Consider the following 21,363-nt stretch of genomic DNA (forward strand, 5'->3'; position numbering starts at 1 on the left):
GCTATGGGATTTTATTGAGAAAATTGAGGAGGGGATGATTGGATGATTTATGGTTACACAAAACGAAATTTATTGGGCGTAAGGGGCACACTGCAATGTTTGAGAATTTAGGAGAGACAAAAAGACTGAGAGCAATACACATGAGCCAAAGTTTTTAGCGGGTGACTCACTCACGGCTGCTCTCTCCGTGTAGGTATGTCTACATCTGATAGCCCGCTATACTTTGAAGCTGCTGTCCTTCAAGATAGGAGGGCACAAAGAAGAAGATATTTGAATATTTTCTCTTTTTTATTCATTTGAAACGACTTGGAAATTCACGAGATGATACTTTGCATACATACTCCAAGTGATGAATGAAGCTGCAATATCTCGATAGCCCAAGAGAGCATCATGTACGCTAGTCCCCATGCGACTAGGACTAAAAGGGTAATAAGCGGAAAGGCGGTGAGTTGGTTCTGCCGGCTTAATGCTTGCACCAAGCATAACACCTACTCACTACCGATGCGCTGTCCTTGATCATGAATGAGACCTGATTGGAGCGAGGAGCATGAAACCGCGGTATTCCCTCTTCATTTCGACGCCGAAGCTGCATGAAAGCGAGATAAACGTCGCCCGTACGTTGATTGCCCATGGGCAGATTATTCGGCCGGACCCAAGATGACGACGCAGCTTCTGGCCACGGAGCTAGCTAATCTCATTCAGGAGAGCAAGAGGAAGCACAATGACCTTCGACAAGTACGCACTTCTTCTTCAGCCGGAGCTTTGTTGCCCATCGACTCACCTTTTTCTTCTCTTCTAGGCGGCCGAAAGATCTTTGGAAGAGCTGAAGAGCCTTGGCAATGTCCCCGAAACGGCAGCTCCTGAGTGTATGCACCAGTGGATCCTTCTAAGTCCAAGTGACATCTCGTTGACATTGAACCCCCAGTGCTCTCGCAAAAGCCCGGCTTTGTGAATCCCTTCATCATCGCGTGTGGCACCAAGAATGCAAAGTTCACCGGCATTGCAATCGTCTGTCTGCAGAGGCTCATCGTTGCCAAGGCGCTGCCCAGGTCGAAGCTCAACCAGGTCCTGGAGGCGCTGATGCAAGCGTCCTCGGCCGGGCTTGACGTGCAGTTAAAGATATTGCAAGCGTTGCCTTCTCTATTGCAAAACTACTCTTCGGACCTGAATGGCAATCTTCTTGTGACTGCTCTGAATATCTGCTTCATCCTGCAAAGTAGCAAGAATGCCATTGTGAATAATACCTCAGCTGCCACTCTCCAGCAGCTTGTCGTTTCGGTATTTGACAAAGTAGTCGCTGAAGATAGTGAGTTCATTTACATTGCCATCAACATACATTTCCTGACATTGGTATAGAGAATGGCGGCGATGCCCCCATTGCAGGCGAGGCGCCATCAGCCGACGGCAAAGTACAACTCCGCGCAGCCGCATTAGATGCGTACCGTGTTAGTGATCTATCTATACAGATGTACATCGTGCTTTGAAACTAACAGCTTCTAGATATTCAACGACTTGTGTCTCTTGACTGAAAACCAGCGATCCGAATTCCTGCGGTTCTCGGGATTACAGCAAACATTTGGATTAGAGCTCATTGAGTCGGTCATCACGAATCACGCGAGTGTCTTCCTCAGCCATCCTGAACAAGCTCACATTCTTCGCGACCGCGTGATGCCTCTTCTGATGAGTGCACTCAAAGGCAAGCCCTCATTCGCCACAACTGTGAGGCTCGTCCGCATCCTCTATACCTTGTTGCGCCGCCATATTAGCATCTTGCCTTCAGAGTGCGGCGACGCACTATCACTTCTTACAACTCTCTTGGACCAAGATACCACCATCTGGAAGCGGGCATTATGCATGGAGGTATTCCGCGGCATATTTGCCGAGCATGCTCTGGTGCGTCGCATATTCACCATGTACGACGCAAAAGAGGGCGAGAAGGACATCATTAAAACACTTATTGCGACTTTTGTACGGCTTAGCACCGAGAAGCCGGCAGTCATCGGCTTAGGCCATCAGTCTTCAATACCAGTTGCTGATCCATCTGGTGGTTCTGGCTTGTCTACAGACCAAGCATTGATCGAAGCTACTAGTGTTACTGGAATCATCAGCGGCTCTATTGCGTCGGAGACTTCCAATATAGGCATCAGCGTAACGTGGAGCTCTGTTCGAGTTCCCTGTATAGATCAACTGGATAAAGCCGAGGCCCCAGCGATTCCTGAGTCGTACATTTACAGTTTGATATTAGCATGCCTCTCATCTCTATCAGATGGGCTTGCCAAGTTTATTCTACCGCTCACAGTCCCCAATGAGACTCGGGCTCGGAAAAAGGCCTCGAAACAGGACATGGGGCGTAGCTCGCCTGCTCCATCCCAGCTGGAACCTGAAGGTCCATCTCACGGGGGAGCGCGAGAACGGTCAGCCTCCTTTAAGAAGAACCCTGTACCAATCAATCCATTGGAGCTAGAAGACCACCCTGCCTATTCCGAAGTCAAGGTTTGCTCTGACATTGTCAACGAGTGTTGGCCTGCTATATTGGCTACCTGCTCCACCTTTTTATATGCTGCCTTGGACTCAGAGTATTACCACGGCTTGGTTCGCGCATTTCAGAGGTTTGCCCATGTGGCAGGCCTATTGCAGCTCCCAACGCCACGAGATGCCTTTTTATCTACGCTTGGGAAAGCTGCAGTACCTCCAAATGTGCTGAGTGCGTGCGTCAATGCTGGTCAACCACGATCCGCAGCCACTACTCCGACAGAAACATCAAACAGCGTTTTCAGCAATGCTCGAGGCCTCTTGAGCGTCGAAAACTTATCGCAAGTGTCCAGCCCTACAGAAAGACAGCGTCAAGGCCCTATGGATGCGTCCATAACTCTCAACACACGGAACCTCCTTTGCTTGCGAGCCCTGCTTAATCTCGGCATCGCTCTTGGCCCAACGCTTGGGCCTGCTTGGGGTATCATACTTGAGACCTTACAACAGGCTGACTTTGTGCTCTATGTAACTGGGAAGGCTCCCGGGAGAGCTCAATCTCTAGGCCGTGGCGGACAGGACTACCAAAGTGAATCAGACGCGAACTCGCTCATGGCCAATTTTGGCAGCGAAGTCCGATCTGTTGAAACAGCCGCGTCCAGACTAATTGAAAGCAGTGTTGACTTCCCCAATGAGTCATTCATCGAAGTGGTTCAAGCTATATGCGGCTTACTACCAGATGAAGGCGAGGTCAAGCCTAACGCCGACAACAAAGAGCCGTCGCGGCAGAGCCAGCATGCGAGAAGCTCGTCTGGTCAGCATCGGCGAGTACTCAGCTTCTCTGGCCAGTCGACAGCATCCAATCAAGAACTCCAGTTTGCGCTAGCCAAACTGGGGGACATTGCCATGATTAATCTAGAACGGCTGTTGGCATACGATCCGACAGAGTCAGGCTGGGACCTATTAGTGCACAAGCTGATTCAGATGTTAAACTCAAGTCTGAATAGTCCATCAGTCAGGACAAGGGCCTCTGATATACTTGCCAAGCTAGTGCTCGAAGCAGCCAACGCTGCAGGTACCTTGCCTCCCGATATTCGCGGCGCGATTCAACTCCGGCTATTGGGCGCCCTTCGAGACTCGTTGAAACCTTTACAAAGAGGTGGCCGGGACATCTCTGTTTCAAACGCAACGACTGATATTGAGATTCATAGAATTATTCTTGATGGTTTGCGAGGCGTTATCGAGGACTGCGGGCAAACTCTCGTCAGCGGCTGGGATGTCACCTTTGACATTATTGGAAGCGTTTTCACAACAAGAGAGACTGATTCGGGAGATCACGAATCAACCATCAATGCTCGAAATCTCGGTACACGATCGTCAAAGCTTGTGCGATCTTCCTTTAGCTCACTGCAACTGATATGCTCGGATTTTCTACCTTCATTACCTAACTCTTGCTTCTTGATTTTGGTTGATACGCTTTACAAATTCTGCTCTCAAGACGACGATCTCAATATTGCACTGACGGTAAGGGTTGGCTTTTTGGAGCAGATAATTCATTTCGCTAATGAGAACGTATTCTTAGACTGTGACCTTTTTCTGGGCTCTTTCCGACTTTCTATCCGGCAAGGACAAGTCGCTTGATATTACGATTGACTTATTTCAGGACGCCGATGTCGATGAGCTAGAGCGCCTGGCAGCAGATCATGGCGGCCAAGGATCCGACGCAGCGTTGTGGATGCTGTTGCTGTTGAGGCTCACGGCTGTCGCCTCTGACGACAGAGTTGAACTTCGTAACACGGCTATTCAAACACTTCTCCGTATCTTTGATGCTTATGGGGAGAGGCTCACCCCTGAAGCATGGTCAATATGCATCAAATCCGTGGTTTTCAAGCTATTGACTTCTCTTGAAGGAGAACTGAGGACCACCCAGGACGAAGAAGTAGACGAAACCGATAGGGTAGAGTGGCACGATACTGCAGTCGTTGTGCTGAATGGCATATCTACTTTGCTCGGAAACAACCTCGAAGTACTTACAGCACACTCGTCTTTCAACGAGCTCTGGAACAAGCTGCTTGAGCATCTGGCTACATTACTCGATTTCAGGGTTCTTGCTATCAATACGGCAACTTTCAAAACATTAGGGCATGTGCTTTCTCAGTCAGGAAGCGAGGAGAAGCCCATATTTAACGAGACAACTGTCAGGTTCGCCTGGGACTTGTGGTCCCGAGGTATTCCAATCACAAAATCTCCTAAGGGAAAAGCTCAGGACAACCAAAACTGTCTAACCGCCTACGTGGCCGCTCTTCGTGAGGTGTACAGGCTGATCAAGTCTGATCTTACGGTGGACAGAGTCCAGCGAATCCTCGGATTATTGCGGCATACCGTTGAAGAGGCTTCTGTGGGCAGTTATGCTACAGATATTGACAATCTGACGCAGCTTCAGGCACAGGCGCTGGATGCCGTGAAAATGATTCGGACTGACATTAGCGGCGTTCCGTCGGCATTGATCAAGCAGGTTTCCGAGTTTGTAACTTTGGCCTACGACCAGGATTATGAAGCTCAGCCTCCGTCAAAAAGGACTTACGTTGCAATGTCGAAAACCAGTATGCAAATGTTGGAGGGCCTCGTGGTGAGCCACTCAGCCGACACTGATATATACACGAGCGGATCAGTCAGCGCAGCTCTATCCGCTCTCCTCAGACCTATTGCTCTCAAATACCAGTTCCCTATTACTACAAGGTCAGTCCAGCCCTGGAAGCTGGCGACATCGACAGTCTTGACAATCTCCGAAGCGACTCTGTCAAAGCTTGATGATCTAGATATACCCACAGAGACCATCCAAGGCATTTGGCAGCTTATTGCCGAGGTTGCGGACGGTATTCTGAGTGCAGATTGCGACAATCCGCCGCCTGGCACAAGCATTGCAGATGATGAAGCGGCAGACATTGCATGGTTCCACAAGTTGGTAGAACTGGTCATCCCTTCAATGGGATCAGAAAAGGTGAAGGAGGAGACTCGAAGCGCATATACTATGAGTCTGTTCAAGACGTCCATCATTCACGAACCTCCATCGGCGGACAAGGTCGTCATTCAGGACGGAGGAGCCGGCCTGCCAAAATTGTACCAGCCACGAACCGGACTGACAACTTCCGTCCCACCGACGCAGCGTACGAAGATGGCCTACGTCGCATTCGAAGAGCTCTTCTTGCTTATCTCAACAGACGAGCCGGCTGCCCATAAGCCATCTGCTGCCAAGGCCATGGATGATCATTCTGCTTCAAGAACCCGCATTGCGTGTACCGCAGCCCCGTTCTTAATTCTACGATGCGCGTTGACTCTTCGCGCATATGTATCTGATCAGCCTCTTCGAGGCAAAATGCCGCAGCCACTAAGCCAGAGGAAGGAATTGCTCTGGACGTTGCAAAAGCTGGTTGGTTTGCAGAGCCAGAGCGAGGCGATAGCTCCTCTTGAAAAAGCACAAAGCGATGTCAGAAAGCACTTGCTGAGGTTGTACCCCTTGATTGTGAAGGCACTGAGAGTGCAGGGTGATGAAAAGGTCCTGTCTCTCCTGAGGGAGGCTTTAGATGTTATCGGAGGCGAGTTTGGGGTTGTTTAGAAAATGAATAATGGCTTCTTTATACCTACCTAGGTAGTGTGTGAGGGGATTGCGCTACAATAGAGGCAAGAATTTTGTGGTTAATCCAAACTTTATGAGTTAATCACGTCGTCTGGAATGTAGAGAAGATAGCGTGCATATAACATTGCCTCATCAATGTAGCACTATATAGAATACTGAAAATAAGTACATATATAATATTCATTTTGCTTCAAGTAGATGGATTTATTCCCCTTTGTAAGGGTCTTTATGGGATTCCCTTCTCCTGATGCAGGGTAATCAACACTCACATGTCAAGACAAGATCCACCCCCACCATGCCACAAAGGTACATGCACCGAAAAGTGACATCGCGGGGCAGAAAAAAAAGTTGCACATCTACTAATTCGTCTACATAGAAAACCTCCAACAACGTCCCGTATTCTCCTCGGCTGCAAAAAGAAAGGGGGGGAAATACCACATCCACCTATAATGGGTAAATCCTCCAAAGACAAACGTGACGCCTACTACCGGCTCGCCAAAGAGCAAGGATGGCGCGCAAGAAGTGCATTCAAGCTTCTCCAGCTAGACGAAGGTACCATCCCTCCATCTCCAGGAATGCGAGATGCCCAATTGTCCGTGCCTTTGTCCGCTAAATCCAAGTCTCTCCTTGTCGCAGAATTTGACCTCTTCTCCAACGTCTCCCGCGTCGTCGATCTTTGCGCCGCCCCGGGCTCCTGGTCGCAAGTCCTGTCGCGCGTGCTCATCAAGGGCGAGAAGTTTGGCCGCTCGGCATGGCAGGATCGCGACGCCAAGGTCCGCCAGCAGATGCTCGGCGTCTTCCCCGAGGCCTTTTCACCCGAGCAGAAGGCGGCTATAGAAAAGGGGACGAGCTTGTCGTCCGCGCAAAACGGCGCCGAGGCGACGACGGCAGCAGCAGCCAACCCAGACGTCAAGATTGTCTCCATCGATCTTCAGCCTATTTCTCCCCTCGCGGGAATCACAACTCTGAGAGCAGACATTACGCATCCCGCAACCGTCCCTCTCCTCCTGTCTGCCCTCGACCCATCCTACGATCCCGCAACAGCAGCGGGAACCCAGGCGCAGCACCCCGTCGATCTCGTTCTCAGCGACGGCGCCCCCGACGTCACGGGCCTGCACGATCTCGACATCTACGTCCAATCACAGCTCCTTTTTGCGGCGCTTAACCTTGCCCTCTGCGTTCTAAAACCGGGCGGCAAGTTCGTCGCCAAGATTTTCCGGGGTAGAAACGTGGACATTCTATACGCGCAGCTCAAGATATTTTTCGAAAAGGTCATTGTTGCGAAGCCCAGGAGCAGTAGAGCGAGCAGTGTCGAGGCATTCATCGTGTGCCTGAATTTCCGGCCACCGGCAGGTTTCCATGCAAGCCTCGAGGAGCCGCTCGGGGTAGGACAGCGACTGGATAGGTTGGCGAAAGGGCGGGATATGCAGCTACCCATTGTCGCCGAAGCAACCATGCAGTCAAGCGAGGGGACATGGGACTGCAGCGCCAAATCAGCGCCGACGACATCACGCGAGGGCGGAATCACAGAGGTGGAAGTTTACGACGAGACGGAGGGCAACGATAGGGACAATGGGTCAAGATGGATTGCACCTTTTATCGCTTGTGGCGATCTATCCGCTTTTGACTCCGACGCTTCCTACCAGCTACCTGAAGACTATGTTTCGCTAGACCCGGTCCAGCCTCCTATTGCTCCGCCTTACAAGAGAGCTCTCGAGATGCGGGCTGCCATATCTAAAAATACCAGGTAGAGACACAAAAATGGGGAGGTATAAAAGAGAGAAAAGAGAAGAAGAAAGAAGAAGAAGAAGAAAAAAACAGTGATATCCCAGAAACCAAAGATGCAAAAAAGCTAACCGTGCCTCGTCGATGAGCGTCGAGCGAGACTTATGCAATGCTGAAACATGTCGACGATAAAAAGAAAAAAGGGAGACGAAAAGTAAGCGGCGCCAAGTCTCATTTGTGATCCTCTGGGATATCCTTGACTCCGCCGCCCGGCATCTCCAGCAACACCAAGCCAGCGGACGGACCTTGGTCCCAGTCGAGGGCTTTCAGCTCGCGCTGGTACATTTTGGCGGCGGCCTGGTCGTGCGTCATGAGGACGAGGCCTCGCAGGTTGGGCCACTCGTCGACGATTTCCTTGAGGCCTTGCATCATCCAGCTGGCGAGGCCGCGTCTCTGGAACTCCTCGATGATGAAGACGTCGGTGAGGTAGGCGAATGTGACGTAGTCGGTTACGACACGGGCGAGGCCGACGAGCTTTACGTCGGAGCCGTATGGTCTCCGCGGAGCTCCGTTGTCTATTTTACGTTTGAAGAAGACCATGTTAGCTTTGAATATTCTACAGGAGAGAAGTGGATGGAATATCAGAGTGGTTGGGAACGACGAACTCTGCATCTGTTTCTCCGACTCGGGTACGTGGTATATGCTCATCGTCATGCAATTGGACAGCATCTTGCGCATCTGTTGCTCCGGCAGCGGATCGTTCCACCACATGAGGTCTGATTCAAAGACGGCGTTGATGGCCTGGGGCTCGAGGTATTTCTTGTCGTTTGTGAGGAAGAAGTTGTCGCGGAACCAGTACCGTGGCTCGCCCTCGGGGTTGGTGGCCTTTGAGCTCTTTGAGGGTTTGGAACCCATTGTGGAAACGAGAGAGCCCATGGTTGCTGTCTTGTTGTGTCTTTTTCGCTTTTTTGGATATGATGTACTGGGCGTTTTTTTTTTTTAATGTATAGATAGATACTCGTTCTTTTTTCCGCTTCGTTTCTTCTACAAAAGAGTACAAATAGGTTGGGTGTCGAGGTGGAGGAGAGATGGGAGGAGTACGATATATGTTTACTTTTGGCAGACGAGAGTTTGACCCCCCGGTTCATCCTGGTCTTGTCAATGGCCCCCCCCCCCCCTGGAGCTTGGATCCCCATCTTCCCGCCTTCCGCCCTGCTTCTTTTATTCTCCCCCCAGCACAAGCAACCTAGATAGATATGGCCAAGATTAGAAACACGGGGGAAAGTCGATGGCCCATACAAGTACGTGTTACCTCCATCATGGACCAATCCTGTGGCGTTTACTAGCCGGTTAGCTACGGCCCTTAGACCGACGGGCTGGGGTGTCATTTGGGAACTTTACGTTATCCATTCAAAGTTGTTGTCTTCTTTTGCGGGTGTTATATCGATGGGAACGCCCAGCGGACAGGGTCAGGTGCGCAGGTCCGGAGCTTGTTCGCGGCGCAACGCACGCAGGCATATGCACTTACTCTTACTACAGTACTTCGCGCCGGCGGCTCTGGGCCTATTGGATGCCTTTGTTTGGCGTGGGCCTGGCGCTACTTGGCTGGTCGATCGCCTTTGATGCTCAGGACAATATGCAAATCCAGTCAATCGGCGGAGAAGCGGGTCGCACGGGGTTCGGATGAGGAAGGTCGCGGCGGTTCCGGATTCTTATTCTTATGCCAGTGTTTGCTGTTGCTGCTCCGGCCGATGGAGAGAGAGAGATATGTAACACATCATGCGATGAACGGCCCTGTTGCTTATTATTACGTTGGAAGCCTTGCCCGTCTTCTTTTCGTCTTCTATTCTCCGATTACGTTTCTACAACCCAGCACATGGACACCGCCTCACCCTCTCCCCCCGGATGGAATGGCAGCGGCCCATCCATTAACAAGCAAAGTCCGGCACCGCAAACGCAGGGCGTGACACGATCGCGCGCCCATCTCCCAGTCGCCGCCAACATGACCGCCATGATTCCCTGAACAAGGTAACTGTTAGGCAATCATTACATACTCGTGGGTGTGTCGTTGGCAGTCAAATCGTGGACTTTTGGGGTGGCGGATGACGCCGGGCCTGGACTTGTGGGGTTTCACCGCGTTACCGAACCGGCCTGGTGGACACCACTGAATAGATACCGGAACGGGCGATTAACGGTAGAAAATCAAAAGGCTAAGGATGCATCTGGCTGTTGTCGCGTCGATGGCAGTAGTACTGCATGTTTGTCTGCTCGAGAAAGCCTCGGAGGTGAAAACATGGCCCGCGCGGGTCTTTGAATGCCTTATCGTCCAGGCACCCCATCGCCCTTTTCCACCCCCTTTCGTCCTGCATCTGCATCTGCATCTGCATCTCTTCCTCAATCAAACCGGTCCTTGTTCCGCCAGGGCTGAGATGGTCGGTGAAGGAGCTGAGCGTGTTCTGGTGGCTGTTACTATTTCGTACTCGTACGACCACAACCCAGCGCGTGCGATAAACAAACAGCGGGCGTTTTCTCTCTCTCCCTCCCTTTTAATTGGAATCTGCGCCTCTCTTTTCCGACCGCATGTATGACGGCATGGCTTTCCGCAGCGCCTGACAATCACCGCCTCGGATGGTTTGCACGAACAAGCGCCTCTTTGGGGTTTAGCAGATTGAAGCAGCTCGGGAGATTCTAAAGGGAGATCTCATCTAGCTGGGTGTGATGGGGCTAGCCGCACTGGGGGCGTATGATGGATGTCTTACATAATGTCTCGGCTTGGTCATGATTCCGGATGACTCGTTGCTGCAACTATAACGAGAGGCAGCGGAATCGAGCATCAATCACTTCACAGGCATACAATTACATGCATATCACTTGTGCACATTTACATTGGCATCACTCTCAAACGGCAAGGCAGACACCGTCGAAAAAAAAAAAAACATCCCTTGAATATTGATTCCCAACTCTACCTCCATCTCCTCCTTCTCCTCCCCTACATGAATCGACACTCATGATGGCATTTCCTTCACAAGTTGTCAACACACGCCACCTCTTTACATCATGCCAACACACGCCGCAACACCAGCAATCAGGCATGAGCCAAAGATGGCGACAGCCGTGGGAGCGGCGCCGTTGGTCGTGAAGGTGCTGGTGGGGTGAGCGCCGGTGACAGTGCCGTTGTGTCCAGGCTGTCCCTGAGAAGCCGTCACTGCGGATGAGCTTGCGCTCGACTTGACTGGAGGGGGAACAGCAGCCGTGGTTGAGGAGGCGGCGGTGGTCTGGGCGGCCGAGTCGGTCTCAGAGGCCGTCTTGGACACGGACGTCTCCAAGGTCGTGGACGGAGCGGCGGTAGCCTTGGTCGTCACCTGAGACTCGCCGGTGGTTATGGCGCCAGACGAGCCAGTGGCTGTGGCCTCGCCCGAGCCAGCAGCAGCAGCCTTGGTCTGCAGGTTGAGGTAGCTGGGCGAGTAGGTCTCGGTGCCAGAGTACAGAGGGCAGCCGGGGACGTTCGTCTTGGGGGGAGCTCGGCCGCCACCGCAGTCCAGGAAGTCGCAGAGCTCGCCGGTGCCGGGGACGTACCAGAGGCGGCTGGCATAGGCATCGTAGGCGGGACGGTCGGTGGGCATGACGACGATGTCGGTGTAAGTGCAGCCGGCAAGGTCAGTCTTGGCCAAGGCCGAAGAGGCCAAAAGGAGAGTCGCGGCGAGAGATCGAAGAGCCATGGCGGGACGTTGAAGATTGAATTTCAAGTGAAATGGATCTGGTTGACAATGGATTCAATGGCCTAGCTTTTCAGCGGCAAACGAAAGAATGGACGATCACTGGAGCGATCTTGACGATTGAGCGAGCGACTGGCAACGAGGGAGTTGTCTGGCGAAAATCAAGAAGCGCGATTCCCAAACGGCGACGGCGCCCTTTTTCAACCAAACCCCAAAGGCCTGGGCCACGCACCGTTTAGCGGCGCGTCTCATCTTGGGCCGGAGGCGACGGACAAACTGGAGCCACCAAGTCGAGCCCGTTCAGGCAATCGCCGAGCCACGGGGGCCCTGGAATCAGTGGGCGTTTGGGCTTGGGGACCTCGAAAACGGCCTCCCTTCTGCCTGATTTGGTGTTTTGCTCTCCTGGACGACTTGATTTTACCTGTTTTACAAACACCTGCAGTGCAGTATCATGACCTTGTCCCCCTTTTCGGGGCTGGACGTGTCACGGCGCTATTGCTTTGACATGCCGCGGTCCGATCATTGTCGCGTCTTGCTGCCTGCCCTTTGGCTCCTCTCCAACTGACATTGCGATTCAAAGATGACTGTGAACGCGCATTAACCTCGATTCCTCAGGAACTGTTATGCCATCATCGGCATTATACGACAAGACAAGTGAGATGGAAAAAACCTGCAGAATCGTGAGTGGAGTAGCGATGAGACCGAAACCCGAAGCTAGCACAATTCACGCTGCTAAGCGCCCGTCCAAAAGCAAACTGCGCTCATATCCAAGAACCTGGCGGGACATTGATACGCCGAGGAGTAAAAACAAGGTTATTCGAGTGCAGTGCTATGCTTAAACGTGTAATTCACCTGTGAAATGAGCCGTGTTGGGTGTGTTCAAGGAAAGCCTGCAAGCCGTAATTACACCATGCAGCTTCGGGGATTTTTTTCTGGCCTGTTGGTGGCGAGTCATTGAGGGTCTGTCTAATTGCTCCAAACACTAGGCGTATCATGCATGACAACCCCCTGTTTGGGGGACCTCGGCAGATGCCGGACGTGATGTTGCTTCCCATGGCTACATGTATTCTCATGAGAATCCAACGGAGTAGAGAAAGACCAACAACGGCAAGGACTCAGCCCAGTGAATGGGGGAATTTATCCGGTGGGATCTGTAGCTTGGCCACTCCAAATCAAATAACGCGGATACAATGGCTACCAAAGGCGTCAAACTGTACTCTGTATTCAAAGAGCTGGGTACTGTATATACTATAGTACGTATTAGACAAGCAAGTACTTTAGCAGCGTCTTTCCGCTCCTCTCCCAAGAAGCACAACAGCTCAGTTGTAATGACCTGGTGCAGGTCCAAAGAACTCTCCCTCAGGTAGCTTCTTCAGCGGACAGGCGGTGCCTTCGCATCCCATGCTAACCACGTTATTCCCCCACCAGTCCAAAGTGATGCCCCGGTATGTGAGAGCAAAGAATTGGATAATCGCCGAGATGGCGATGCCGGCGGAGAAGGCGGCAGACAGAACGAAATTGTACTGCAGAAAGAGGCAGACTGTTAGCAAGCTAGATGCCGTACCAAGGTGAGTAGTTTCTTGTCTGGGTACTAACCTTGGACCACAGAGTCAAGAATCGCTCCTTGACATAAATCCAGGACAAAAACGCGACAGGCACAGCGGGCCAGATATAGCAAAGATTATACGGCGCCCAGTAGAGGCCCCCATTCAACAGAGCGACGGGATGCGTTGCGCGAAGCACGCGGTTCTTGGGGAAATACTTGCCGAGGAGCCAGAACATCACCACGACGACGATGCCGAGGGGGAAACCGACGAGAGTTTCCGAGTATTGGCCGCCCACGCCCCAGAGCCTTTTGGGGCCTACGGTGCCCCAGAGAGTGACACCAGTGAAGAATGAGGTCTGGTTGGGGCATGCGAACTTGAATGGAGCGTTCTCGGTACAGATATCTTTGAGGTGGACTTGGTACGAGACGATGCCGACGCCGACAAATGTTGAGACCAGCGTCGGCACCATCTGCGCAAAGAAGGTGAAGCGAGGCGGAATCTTGACATAATGGGCTATCTTGAGGTCGATGCTAAACGACAAAGCGTGAGAGCAGGTAACGTAGCCGTATGTCTTGAAGAAACACAGGGCGAGTGCGTTGCCTTGCACAAACGATCCGCCGATCAACTCGGCCAGTATATCCAACAACGTCTCAATGCCAGTCATGGCGTAAATAATTCCAGTAGGGACCATGAAGATGAGACAGAGGCCGATGCCATAAAAGACAACGCCAGGGCTCGTGTAGGTTGGCCAGTGAGCAATCGCCGCACAACCGAGAGCAGCCGAGAGAACGAGGACAATCAGGTACCACCACTCTGGAACTTCCCGGTACTTTCTCATCAGGCGGTTGTGGACATCAAGAACCTGGCCTTTTTCAATCTCGGCCTTTTTAGAAGGGCGGAAGCTGTTGACGAGGTCTCTGAATCCCATCATAATCTCTAACCGGTGGTAGAGAAACCCATATGCCAGGGCGGCGCTATAAGTGCTAAAGCTGAACAGGTAGTATGTGACATACCCAGCGGAGAGATATGGCTGTGAGTATGCTTGATACTTTTCATTGTCGATTATTCCACGGCTATCGAGAATAGAAGTGACGTTATAGCGCTTGCCATAGTGATCGTATGGCTCGTTGGAATTGATCGGTAGATACGCAGCGTCATACGTGTTTGTGTAATATATTGCAATGACGACAAACATGGACAAGAACATGCCGATAAATAGGTTGAATGTACTAAAGAACGGCGCCATGAGGGGGTCGATGGCATATGTGAAGACGTTCCAGTCAAAGGTAGGCAGAGGGTTGAGCCCAAGGCCGTTGACCACGCCCGTGATGTGGTTCAAGCTGGCATTATTCGGAGCGATCCAAGTCATCCAGCTGAAAATCCCAAGGGCCCCGAAGATGTAATTGGGGAACCAAAAGTAAATGAACATGAAAATGAAAGCATAGAGGAAGAATCTGAATCTCGACATGCGCCAAACTTTACCGAATGGACCCACGGCCGGGATATTCCCCTCGCTGTGAAACGCGCTGTTCAGGGCAATGGTAACAAGAGCCTGCGGCCATACGCAATACGAAGGGTAGACCAAGAACCTTCGGCAAATCCCGGCAAGACTGTAGCCGATGAAGTTGCTCGACAGAGCAATCAGAAGTTGGTAGCCAAAATTGAGCGCCCAGGGCTGGTTGAAATACTGCGGCAGAACTTGAGCCAATATGACGTTGTTAGTGTACGGCGCGCTCTTTGCAATACTGGTCATCAATGTGATGAGCATGTGCTCTTTCTTATTGAAAGGACCCGGGTTTAAGCTATGCCGGACTCCAAACAGCGTGATGCCCACGTCAGGCAGAAGCCATTCCAATAGTTTCCCCAGGGGATACGCCAACAGTTGAGGGACGTTGGACGTGACGTAAATGGCAGGCTGACGAAGGCCAAAGAAGCTATTGATGAAAGCAATACCGCCTGAAAACAGAATTCCCAAGACCCAGGCTCGGATGGTCGAACATGGCATCGTGGGGTCATCGTGGGGGGAAACAACGCTTCTGACTTCTGCGTAGGGGCTGTTGGTGATGATGAGAGCGGCTTGAATCTTCATTTCGGAGATTTGCTGCTCGTGTTTTTCAGGGTGTCCAAAAAGGTCATCATTATCTAGACGCCGTGAGTTGGAAAATGAAATGAGTTTTCAGATATCAGTCTTCAAGAAGGAGTAGTTATAGCTTACGGAGAAAAGCTTCGATTTTCTCAATGACATCCAAGGGGAAGTTGGGATCTCTCTTGTGAAGCCGATAAAATGTGTTGAGGAGCTAATCAAGCAGAGTAGAGTCAGTCTCTCGTTGAATAGATTGCTACATGTGAGAAGTCACATACATCTCGCACTTCCTCAAGAGTGTATGTTGCAGCAAGTTCCCTTGCTTCGAGTAAGTCGTCCTCGGTCACGTGTAGATCACGCTCTGCCATTTGATCTTCGACTATGCGGCCAGGTAGCTCATCGGGATCGTTATGGCCCTGATGAGGCCATGGGATGTTATTCAACATTCTCAAGGCATCTTCTGTGAGGTAGCTGGGAAATGAGAAAAAAGGAAAATGCTGGCGACGATGTCATGTAGGACAGAAGTATACAAGTATACAAGCATCAGAAAACACATACACTGCAACTCTTCTCACCAAGAGCACCACCGGCGTCCTCTTGCTCCTGGACTACAGGCTTCTCGATTTCTTCAGACATGATTGCGGCCTTTAATCCAATGGTTCTCTGTCCGGAACGGCCTCAAATAGCTCCATACTAGGCGAGCAGGTCCGTCAAAGATTCGATCAAGCCGGGCCAGGGTCGGCTTCTTATCGCTGTTCCAATAGACAGCTTTTCAACTACTTACTCCGAACCCAAGGTCATCGGCGGACAGAGAGGCACATATGCAGTGTAACGGTGGGGGGCAAGATTTCCGATAGTGGCAGGGAGTTACATGCAAGATAAACACGAGCTGAACACGAATGGCAGAGTAAAGCCCCAAGAAGCCGAGGGACGGCAACTTTTGCCCCTTTATTCGGGTGGTTTTCTCCAAGGCAACGTCGCACAATTCGGCCTCCACTTTGCTGATCCAAGACATGTCTTAGAACTCGCGATAGGACCGGGAGTTTAGGCCGACACAGTAATATCGTATCCATGTAGTAAGAATATGGGGTGGCGAACGAGTGTCCCAGATAGTAGATACATACATTAAGCGCGCTCATACCATTGATGAAAAGCCGAGTTTATGTGCGATCCCTGCCGGTCGGCTTCAATATTCGAAGCTCCGAACCGATTGATCACCAGGCCACAAAAATTTGCTTGACAAGTTCATATGGACTCATTCTATGACACGTTATGTCAGGCCCGTAGTGTGAAGTTGGTAGGGACAAATCTAGCGGGTAGAAAATGAGAAACCGCCGGAGCATATCGCCGTGAATGAGGGGAACCAGAGGAGGAGGATGAAAGCAGTGATGAGTCCGAAAGCGTGAAAAGCGTGATATTTGTGAAGCCATGTCAAGAACCCAATTGTGAGAAATGTGCTCTGAACTTCACAATTTTGCAGACTCATAGAGCACATCAACATTACTAATGTCTAGACGTCTAGCTGTGCGTCTTCATCTGCCTGTGGCTCTGTAAACTGACTGTAGAAACAAACTGTGGTCCGTGCTCTTGTTACCATCAGCCATGGTATTCTCATAAGCTCGTTAGGATATCCGGCAAACTCCAAATTAGAAAGAGTAGCTGGGTATTCAGCATCTCGGCGACTGCGTGGGTCTCAAGTATCAGAACATGAAGCGAGGGAAAGCCGTTTATTGACTGCTACATGGACTTAACTTACATGTATACAGTATATCTCATTACTACCTTAGGTAGTAGATATCTAAAACCCAGTTCCGTGTATCCGCTACTATAACTACTCTCTACTGCCATCGCTATATTCCTCCAGTATCCGCAACTACATATATATTTCTCTAGTATCTGCTACTATAGCTGTCTGCTTCTAGTATTTGCTACTATAAATACTGTTAAATGAGAACCTGGGGATTCTGGGTAGGTATATAGTTATTCCCTACTCAGAACATGTTAAAAGATTCATGAAATCAGAGTTCTACCCCTCCAAGAAGAACCCAAAGTCGACTCCTCTCTTTAGAATACTTCACACCTATCGGGGACTAACTTTTTCTTAAGCTTCCAAGCAAAGCATATCGACACTAGGAGAGCAGAGTAGGTCATCACACGAATCAAAGTTAAACACAACAGCAATCATCGCAGCCCTGCCGCACCGATATAAGATACCCAACTTCAATCCTTCCATATTCCCAACTCTTTCCCCATCGCTACGCTTAGCAGCAGCATAAACATGGACGAAGATCGAATCGAAGCCTTTTTAAGACTCCTTTTCAGCATCCTAGGCCACATAGCCATGCCTGGTTTCTGGATTGAGACTCTCATCTTCTGGATTCTCGGCCTTCCCACATCGACGAGTTTCCGCATGTTCCCTCCGACAGACATTGTCCCCGGACACGACTACCCCACTAGTACAGCATACAGCTTTGCTTTGATCATCATCCTATTCGCACCCACATTCATCTCTTCGGATCGATATATAGACGGTTCGGGAATTCTTGGGACGATACTTCGTCCTTTATCCAGGAGGACTAGCCCATCCATGGAAGTCGCCATTATGTTCGCTCGCATCTGGCTGGCTGTGGCGTGGGTAAATGCTGCAACGGCTCAGTTGATGGCCGACTGGGTCCCTTGGGCATTTTTTGCGAAGCCGGGATGTGTGTGCATCATCTTGTGGCAAGACCAGGCTCACAGATGTGATGGCTAGGGTGGCATCTATAAAGCAGGCATACACGGGGTTTTACGCAGACACCTCAACTCGATAGGTTAAATGCGGTATGGAAAATCCAACTCGTTATTACAAATGAATGGCGGAGAGGTTTCTGATTGGAGCATGGGATAATTCTTTATACTCAGAATAGGCCTTGGGACTGCCGTTCTTAAGGCATGGGTCAAATGCCGAACCCATAGACGCACTCATATACAGAGACAAGCCCAGCAGGAAGCTCTTCCTAGAATAATTAAGACATATATCAATAAGTGAGCTTAGGCAATGTGATCTTTAGCGACTAATTCTATGATTTGCTTCACTTTATATGGTCCAAGTAGGTTACAAATGAAAGGTGTCGATTGCTACATCACGGCTCTATGTTCAAGTGTGCAGATGTAATCAAACAACAGGTCATAACTAACATCAGATCTTAGTCATGCACGAAGCATCTTCTAGAAACATGCGAGACACATATTACAGTGTCCACCAGCGTAGTCACAAGTGGATTGGCAGCTTTTTGGTCTATGTCATACAAAGTCACAGTAATGCAGTAGAAACATCAATGTCAAATGAAATAGTAATGAACATTTACTCTCTGAAAAAGAAAAAGAGTACTACTTGGTAGTATCAGATGCGCAACACTGCGAATAATACAATCTTCCCTCGGAACCGTTTTTAGTCAAACATTAATAGCGAAAAGGAAAGTGAAACAACTTCCGTCTTGATTACTTCTTCACTCCGTCAATGCTCCAGATTGCGACAGTGCAATCCTCTTCCAGTGATCACGCTCTGCCTCCAGCTTCGCAATACGCTCCTCGAGCTCTTCGAATCGCTGAGCCTTTCGCTCACGCGACTTTCGAGCAGCCAAGGTATTGCGAGCTCGCTTCATGGCAACGGTGTCATTGGCATCCTCAACAATGATAGGGGGCAGGGGCTTGTCTCGTCGGCGAGAGTTGACACCAGAGACGGAAGAGTGTCGCGTGGAACCGGTGGGGGATCCAGACGACTTCTTCCTGCCACTTCCGCTACCACTGCCACTGCCGGAAGATGATGATCGGTACATGGGCTCTGAATCCAGAGGCTTCTGAGCAGGCGATTCGCTTGCGTTGGCAAGCTCTTGGCTGCCTGCATCAGAAGGAAACAGTGGGTACCAGGGGTCGCTAGGACCGTTCTCAAATTCGGCATTGCCAAAGTTGGGAGAAACATCATATGAATCAAACTCAGGGCTGCCATTGTACAGCGAAGGAGAGGTCAGGGCAGTCAGCGCCGCTGAGTTCGGCGCTGACATGAAGGGCTCCTGAATCAGGAGGTCTTGGGGAGACACAGTGCCAAGATTAGAAGCAGCGCTGGAAGCGCCGCTGCTGAAGTCAAAGTTGGAAGCGACTGCCGGAGAAGAGAAGGCCGTGGAGGCACCTCCTTCGAAAAAGGTGAAGTCGTCCAAATCGACGTCTGGTGGGGAGTGTGAGCGAGATTGGTCAAGCTGAAGCAAATAACAAGGGTTGCACAAACCTGCAGCGTTCATCATCTTGGCGGTTTGATTTTGGTTACCAGTGTTCTGGTTAAACAAGGGTACTGGTGGCCGTGCAGTGCGAGAAGACCGATTCAAGGAAACCGTTGAAGACGGAGCGGAGGATGCGTAGAACTGGTTCGATAAGCGGTTGCCGAAAGCAGAAGACAGAGATGGGTGCCCAATAGCCTGGAGTATCTGGGCCACTCGTTGATTTTGGACTGCGTGTGAAGCGTGCTTCTCGCGACGGGTGTGACAAGAGTGACGACGTTGGCTAGGTAATGGAATACTCCTACTATGTTGACGAGGCTGAGGGTTGTCGAACAAGACAAAGTCCTGCTGGGGATTCTCGACGGGGTTCAGGGAGAGGTGCTCGGATGGTGCCGGCAGGGCGGAAGCTGAGTTGGGAAGCCATGTTGACTGGGAATCCGTGGTGAAGACTGGGAAGTCTTGAGCTGAAATGTTGGCGGTGAGGAAAGAACTCGTGCTGATGCTATTCAAAGCAGTGCTGAAGTTCAGATCGACCGAATGGTGAACTGAACGTGAAGGTTGAGTGGGGAGAATGTTGTTTATGTCCTGGGACTGAATTTTGACGGAAGGGAGAGAAACGCTCGGGGAGAGGTTTGTTTAGATCATCTTGAAGGCAGCCTGAGGCTTCTGACGCTGTGTATTGGATGTGATATGAAAGTTTGGGGGTGGAGGAGAAAAGAAGAAAAAAAAGGCCAGAAAAAAATGTGGCCGTGGCGGTTATGTATTTCTCAGGCAGCAACTCGTAGCGGGCACACCAGCGGGTACGTACCCGGGCGGCGCGGGCTGCGGTACAAGGCGAGGGCATTGGGGGCTTGTGCAGCCCTAACAGTGCGCGGCGCCAGGCTGCCTGCCAGGCTGTTAGGCACCCGCTGAGCGGACCACTGGCGGCCAAGTACAGGCACGTCGCAGGCGCTGCGCAACTGGCAGGCGCCCTTGCCAGAAGGCGTGGCCCCGCCGGTGACTCACACTTTTCGCACCAGGCCGCTTCTGGACTGGCCGGAACAGCGCCAGCCCCAGTTGGTGGCACCGCGCCTTTCGAGTCTTCCCCAGCCGATCCAAGTTGATGGCAGCGAGAGCCTCACAGTAGGGAGCGGCACTGTGCGATCCAACGCCTCATCCTTCACGATGCAGCTGCCGCTCTGCCGGCATTTGCTGGACTGAACTGCACAGTCATTCGAGTCTTGCGAGTATTAATTGATTCAAATTGGGTTCAATTGTACAATACGCATCAATTTCACATGCGACACTTGATACCGACTCTCTTGATGCAGAAAGCGGGCAAAGTAAAGAAGCAAAGAAAACAAGAAGAAGAAAAAGTAGTCTTTGTTCGTCAAGTGTCCATGCTAACGAAAATCGCTTCTTTGGTGTTTTGGGTGGATTAGCAATCTTTCATGCCGTCTCTCGCTAGTTCTCTAGTTCCAAAGCCAAGCGCGAATCCTACTCGAATTTCCCCATACAGGACGTGGCCTTGCCTGGTACACGGTGCTGCGATGCCAGTTGCAGTGAGATATATACTGTCTAGGTAGTCCATGCTTAACAATGCTGCACCAGACAGACGGATCTCAGCGGGATTCGCTTCCCGTGATAACACGTAAACCACAATACTGGTTTCAGCTTCAACGCACGTAACCCGTCTCCTATTACTACTAGATCTATGTTTATTCTGCATAGTACAGTATTACGAATTCTGCTATTAATACCAAGATCGGACAGCAATTTTACATCGACATGGGGAAAGCCCGTCTGAATGCCCAGCGCTGAGGCGCAGACTCGTGTCTCATCTTAGTCTTTGGATCTGGAACCAAGCACAGTAAGATTAACTTACCCGCTTGAGGAGGTCTCAAAAGTAAGCAGAATCCCCAAAAAACCACGCTTGCCTGCCATTCGGGGGGGG

The 21,363-nt window shown here is 50.9% G+C and overlaps 6 protein-coding genes across 6 annotated transcripts; 2 read left to right on the forward strand and 4 right to left on the reverse strand.

Annotated features, from left to right (window-relative positions):
* Positions 1-657: 657 nt before the first annotated feature.
* On the forward strand, positions 658-6,085 carry Triagg1_10440 (uncharacterized protein; the record flags this gene model as incomplete). Its single annotated transcript, XM_062894512.1, has 6 exons — positions 658-735; positions 800-866; positions 926-1,306; positions 1,357-1,445; positions 1,501-3,993; positions 4,052-6,085. The coding sequence occupies 6 exons, from the start codon at positions 658-660 to the stop codon at positions 6,083-6,085; spliced, it is 5,142 nt and encodes a 1,713-aa protein (XP_062750634.1).
* Positions 6,086-6,555: 470 nt separating this feature from the next.
* Triagg1_10441 (uncharacterized protein) lies at positions 6,556-7,857 on the forward strand (the record flags this gene model as incomplete). The annotated part of the gene is made up of 1 exon (XM_062894513.1): positions 6,556-7,857. One exon carries the CDS (start codon positions 6,556-6,558, stop codon positions 7,855-7,857), a length of 1,302 nt encoding a protein of 433 aa, XP_062750635.1.
* A 205-nt stretch (positions 7,858-8,062) lies between these two features.
* On the reverse strand, positions 8,063-8,767 carry Triagg1_10442 (uncharacterized protein; the record flags this gene model as incomplete). The annotated part of the gene is made up of 1 exon (XM_062894514.1): positions 8,063-8,767. One exon carries the CDS (start codon positions 8,765-8,767, stop codon positions 8,063-8,065), a length of 705 nt encoding a protein of 234 aa, XP_062750636.1.
* Positions 8,768-10,881: 2,114 nt separating this feature from the next.
* On the reverse strand, positions 10,882-11,550 carry Triagg1_10443 (uncharacterized protein; the record flags this gene model as incomplete). Its single annotated transcript, XM_062894515.1, has 1 exon — positions 10,882-11,550. The coding sequence occupies one exon, from the start codon at positions 11,548-11,550 to the stop codon at positions 10,882-10,884; it is 669 nt and encodes a 222-aa protein (XP_062750637.1).
* Positions 11,551-12,866: 1,316 nt separating this feature from the next.
* Positions 12,867-15,813, reverse strand: Triagg1_10444 (uncharacterized protein; the record flags this gene model as incomplete). The annotated part of the gene is made up of 5 exons (XM_062894516.1): positions 12,867-13,070; positions 13,144-15,236; positions 15,310-15,391; positions 15,456-15,674; positions 15,736-15,813. The coding sequence occupies 5 exons, from the start codon at positions 15,811-15,813 to the stop codon at positions 12,867-12,869; spliced, it is 2,676 nt and encodes an 891-aa protein (XP_062750638.1).
* Positions 15,814-18,665: 2,852 nt separating this feature from the next.
* On the reverse strand, positions 18,666-20,698 carry Triagg1_10445 (transcriptional regulator family: bZIP; the record flags this gene model as incomplete). Its single annotated transcript, XM_062894517.1, has 4 exons — positions 18,666-19,975; positions 20,239-20,381; positions 20,436-20,626; positions 20,690-20,698. 4 exons carry the CDS (start codon positions 20,696-20,698, stop codon positions 18,666-18,668), a joined length of 1,653 nt encoding a protein of 550 aa, XP_062750639.1.
* Between the last annotated feature and the right edge of the window lie 665 nt (positions 20,699-21,363).

This window comes from Trichoderma aggressivum, assembly GCF_033847375.1.
Source record: "Trichoderma aggressivum f. europaeum strain CBS 100526 chromosome Unknown scaffold_073, whole genome shotgun sequence".
In the NCBI taxonomy this organism is placed as follows: domain Eukaryota; kingdom Fungi; phylum Ascomycota; class Sordariomycetes; order Hypocreales; family Hypocreaceae; genus Trichoderma; species Trichoderma aggressivum.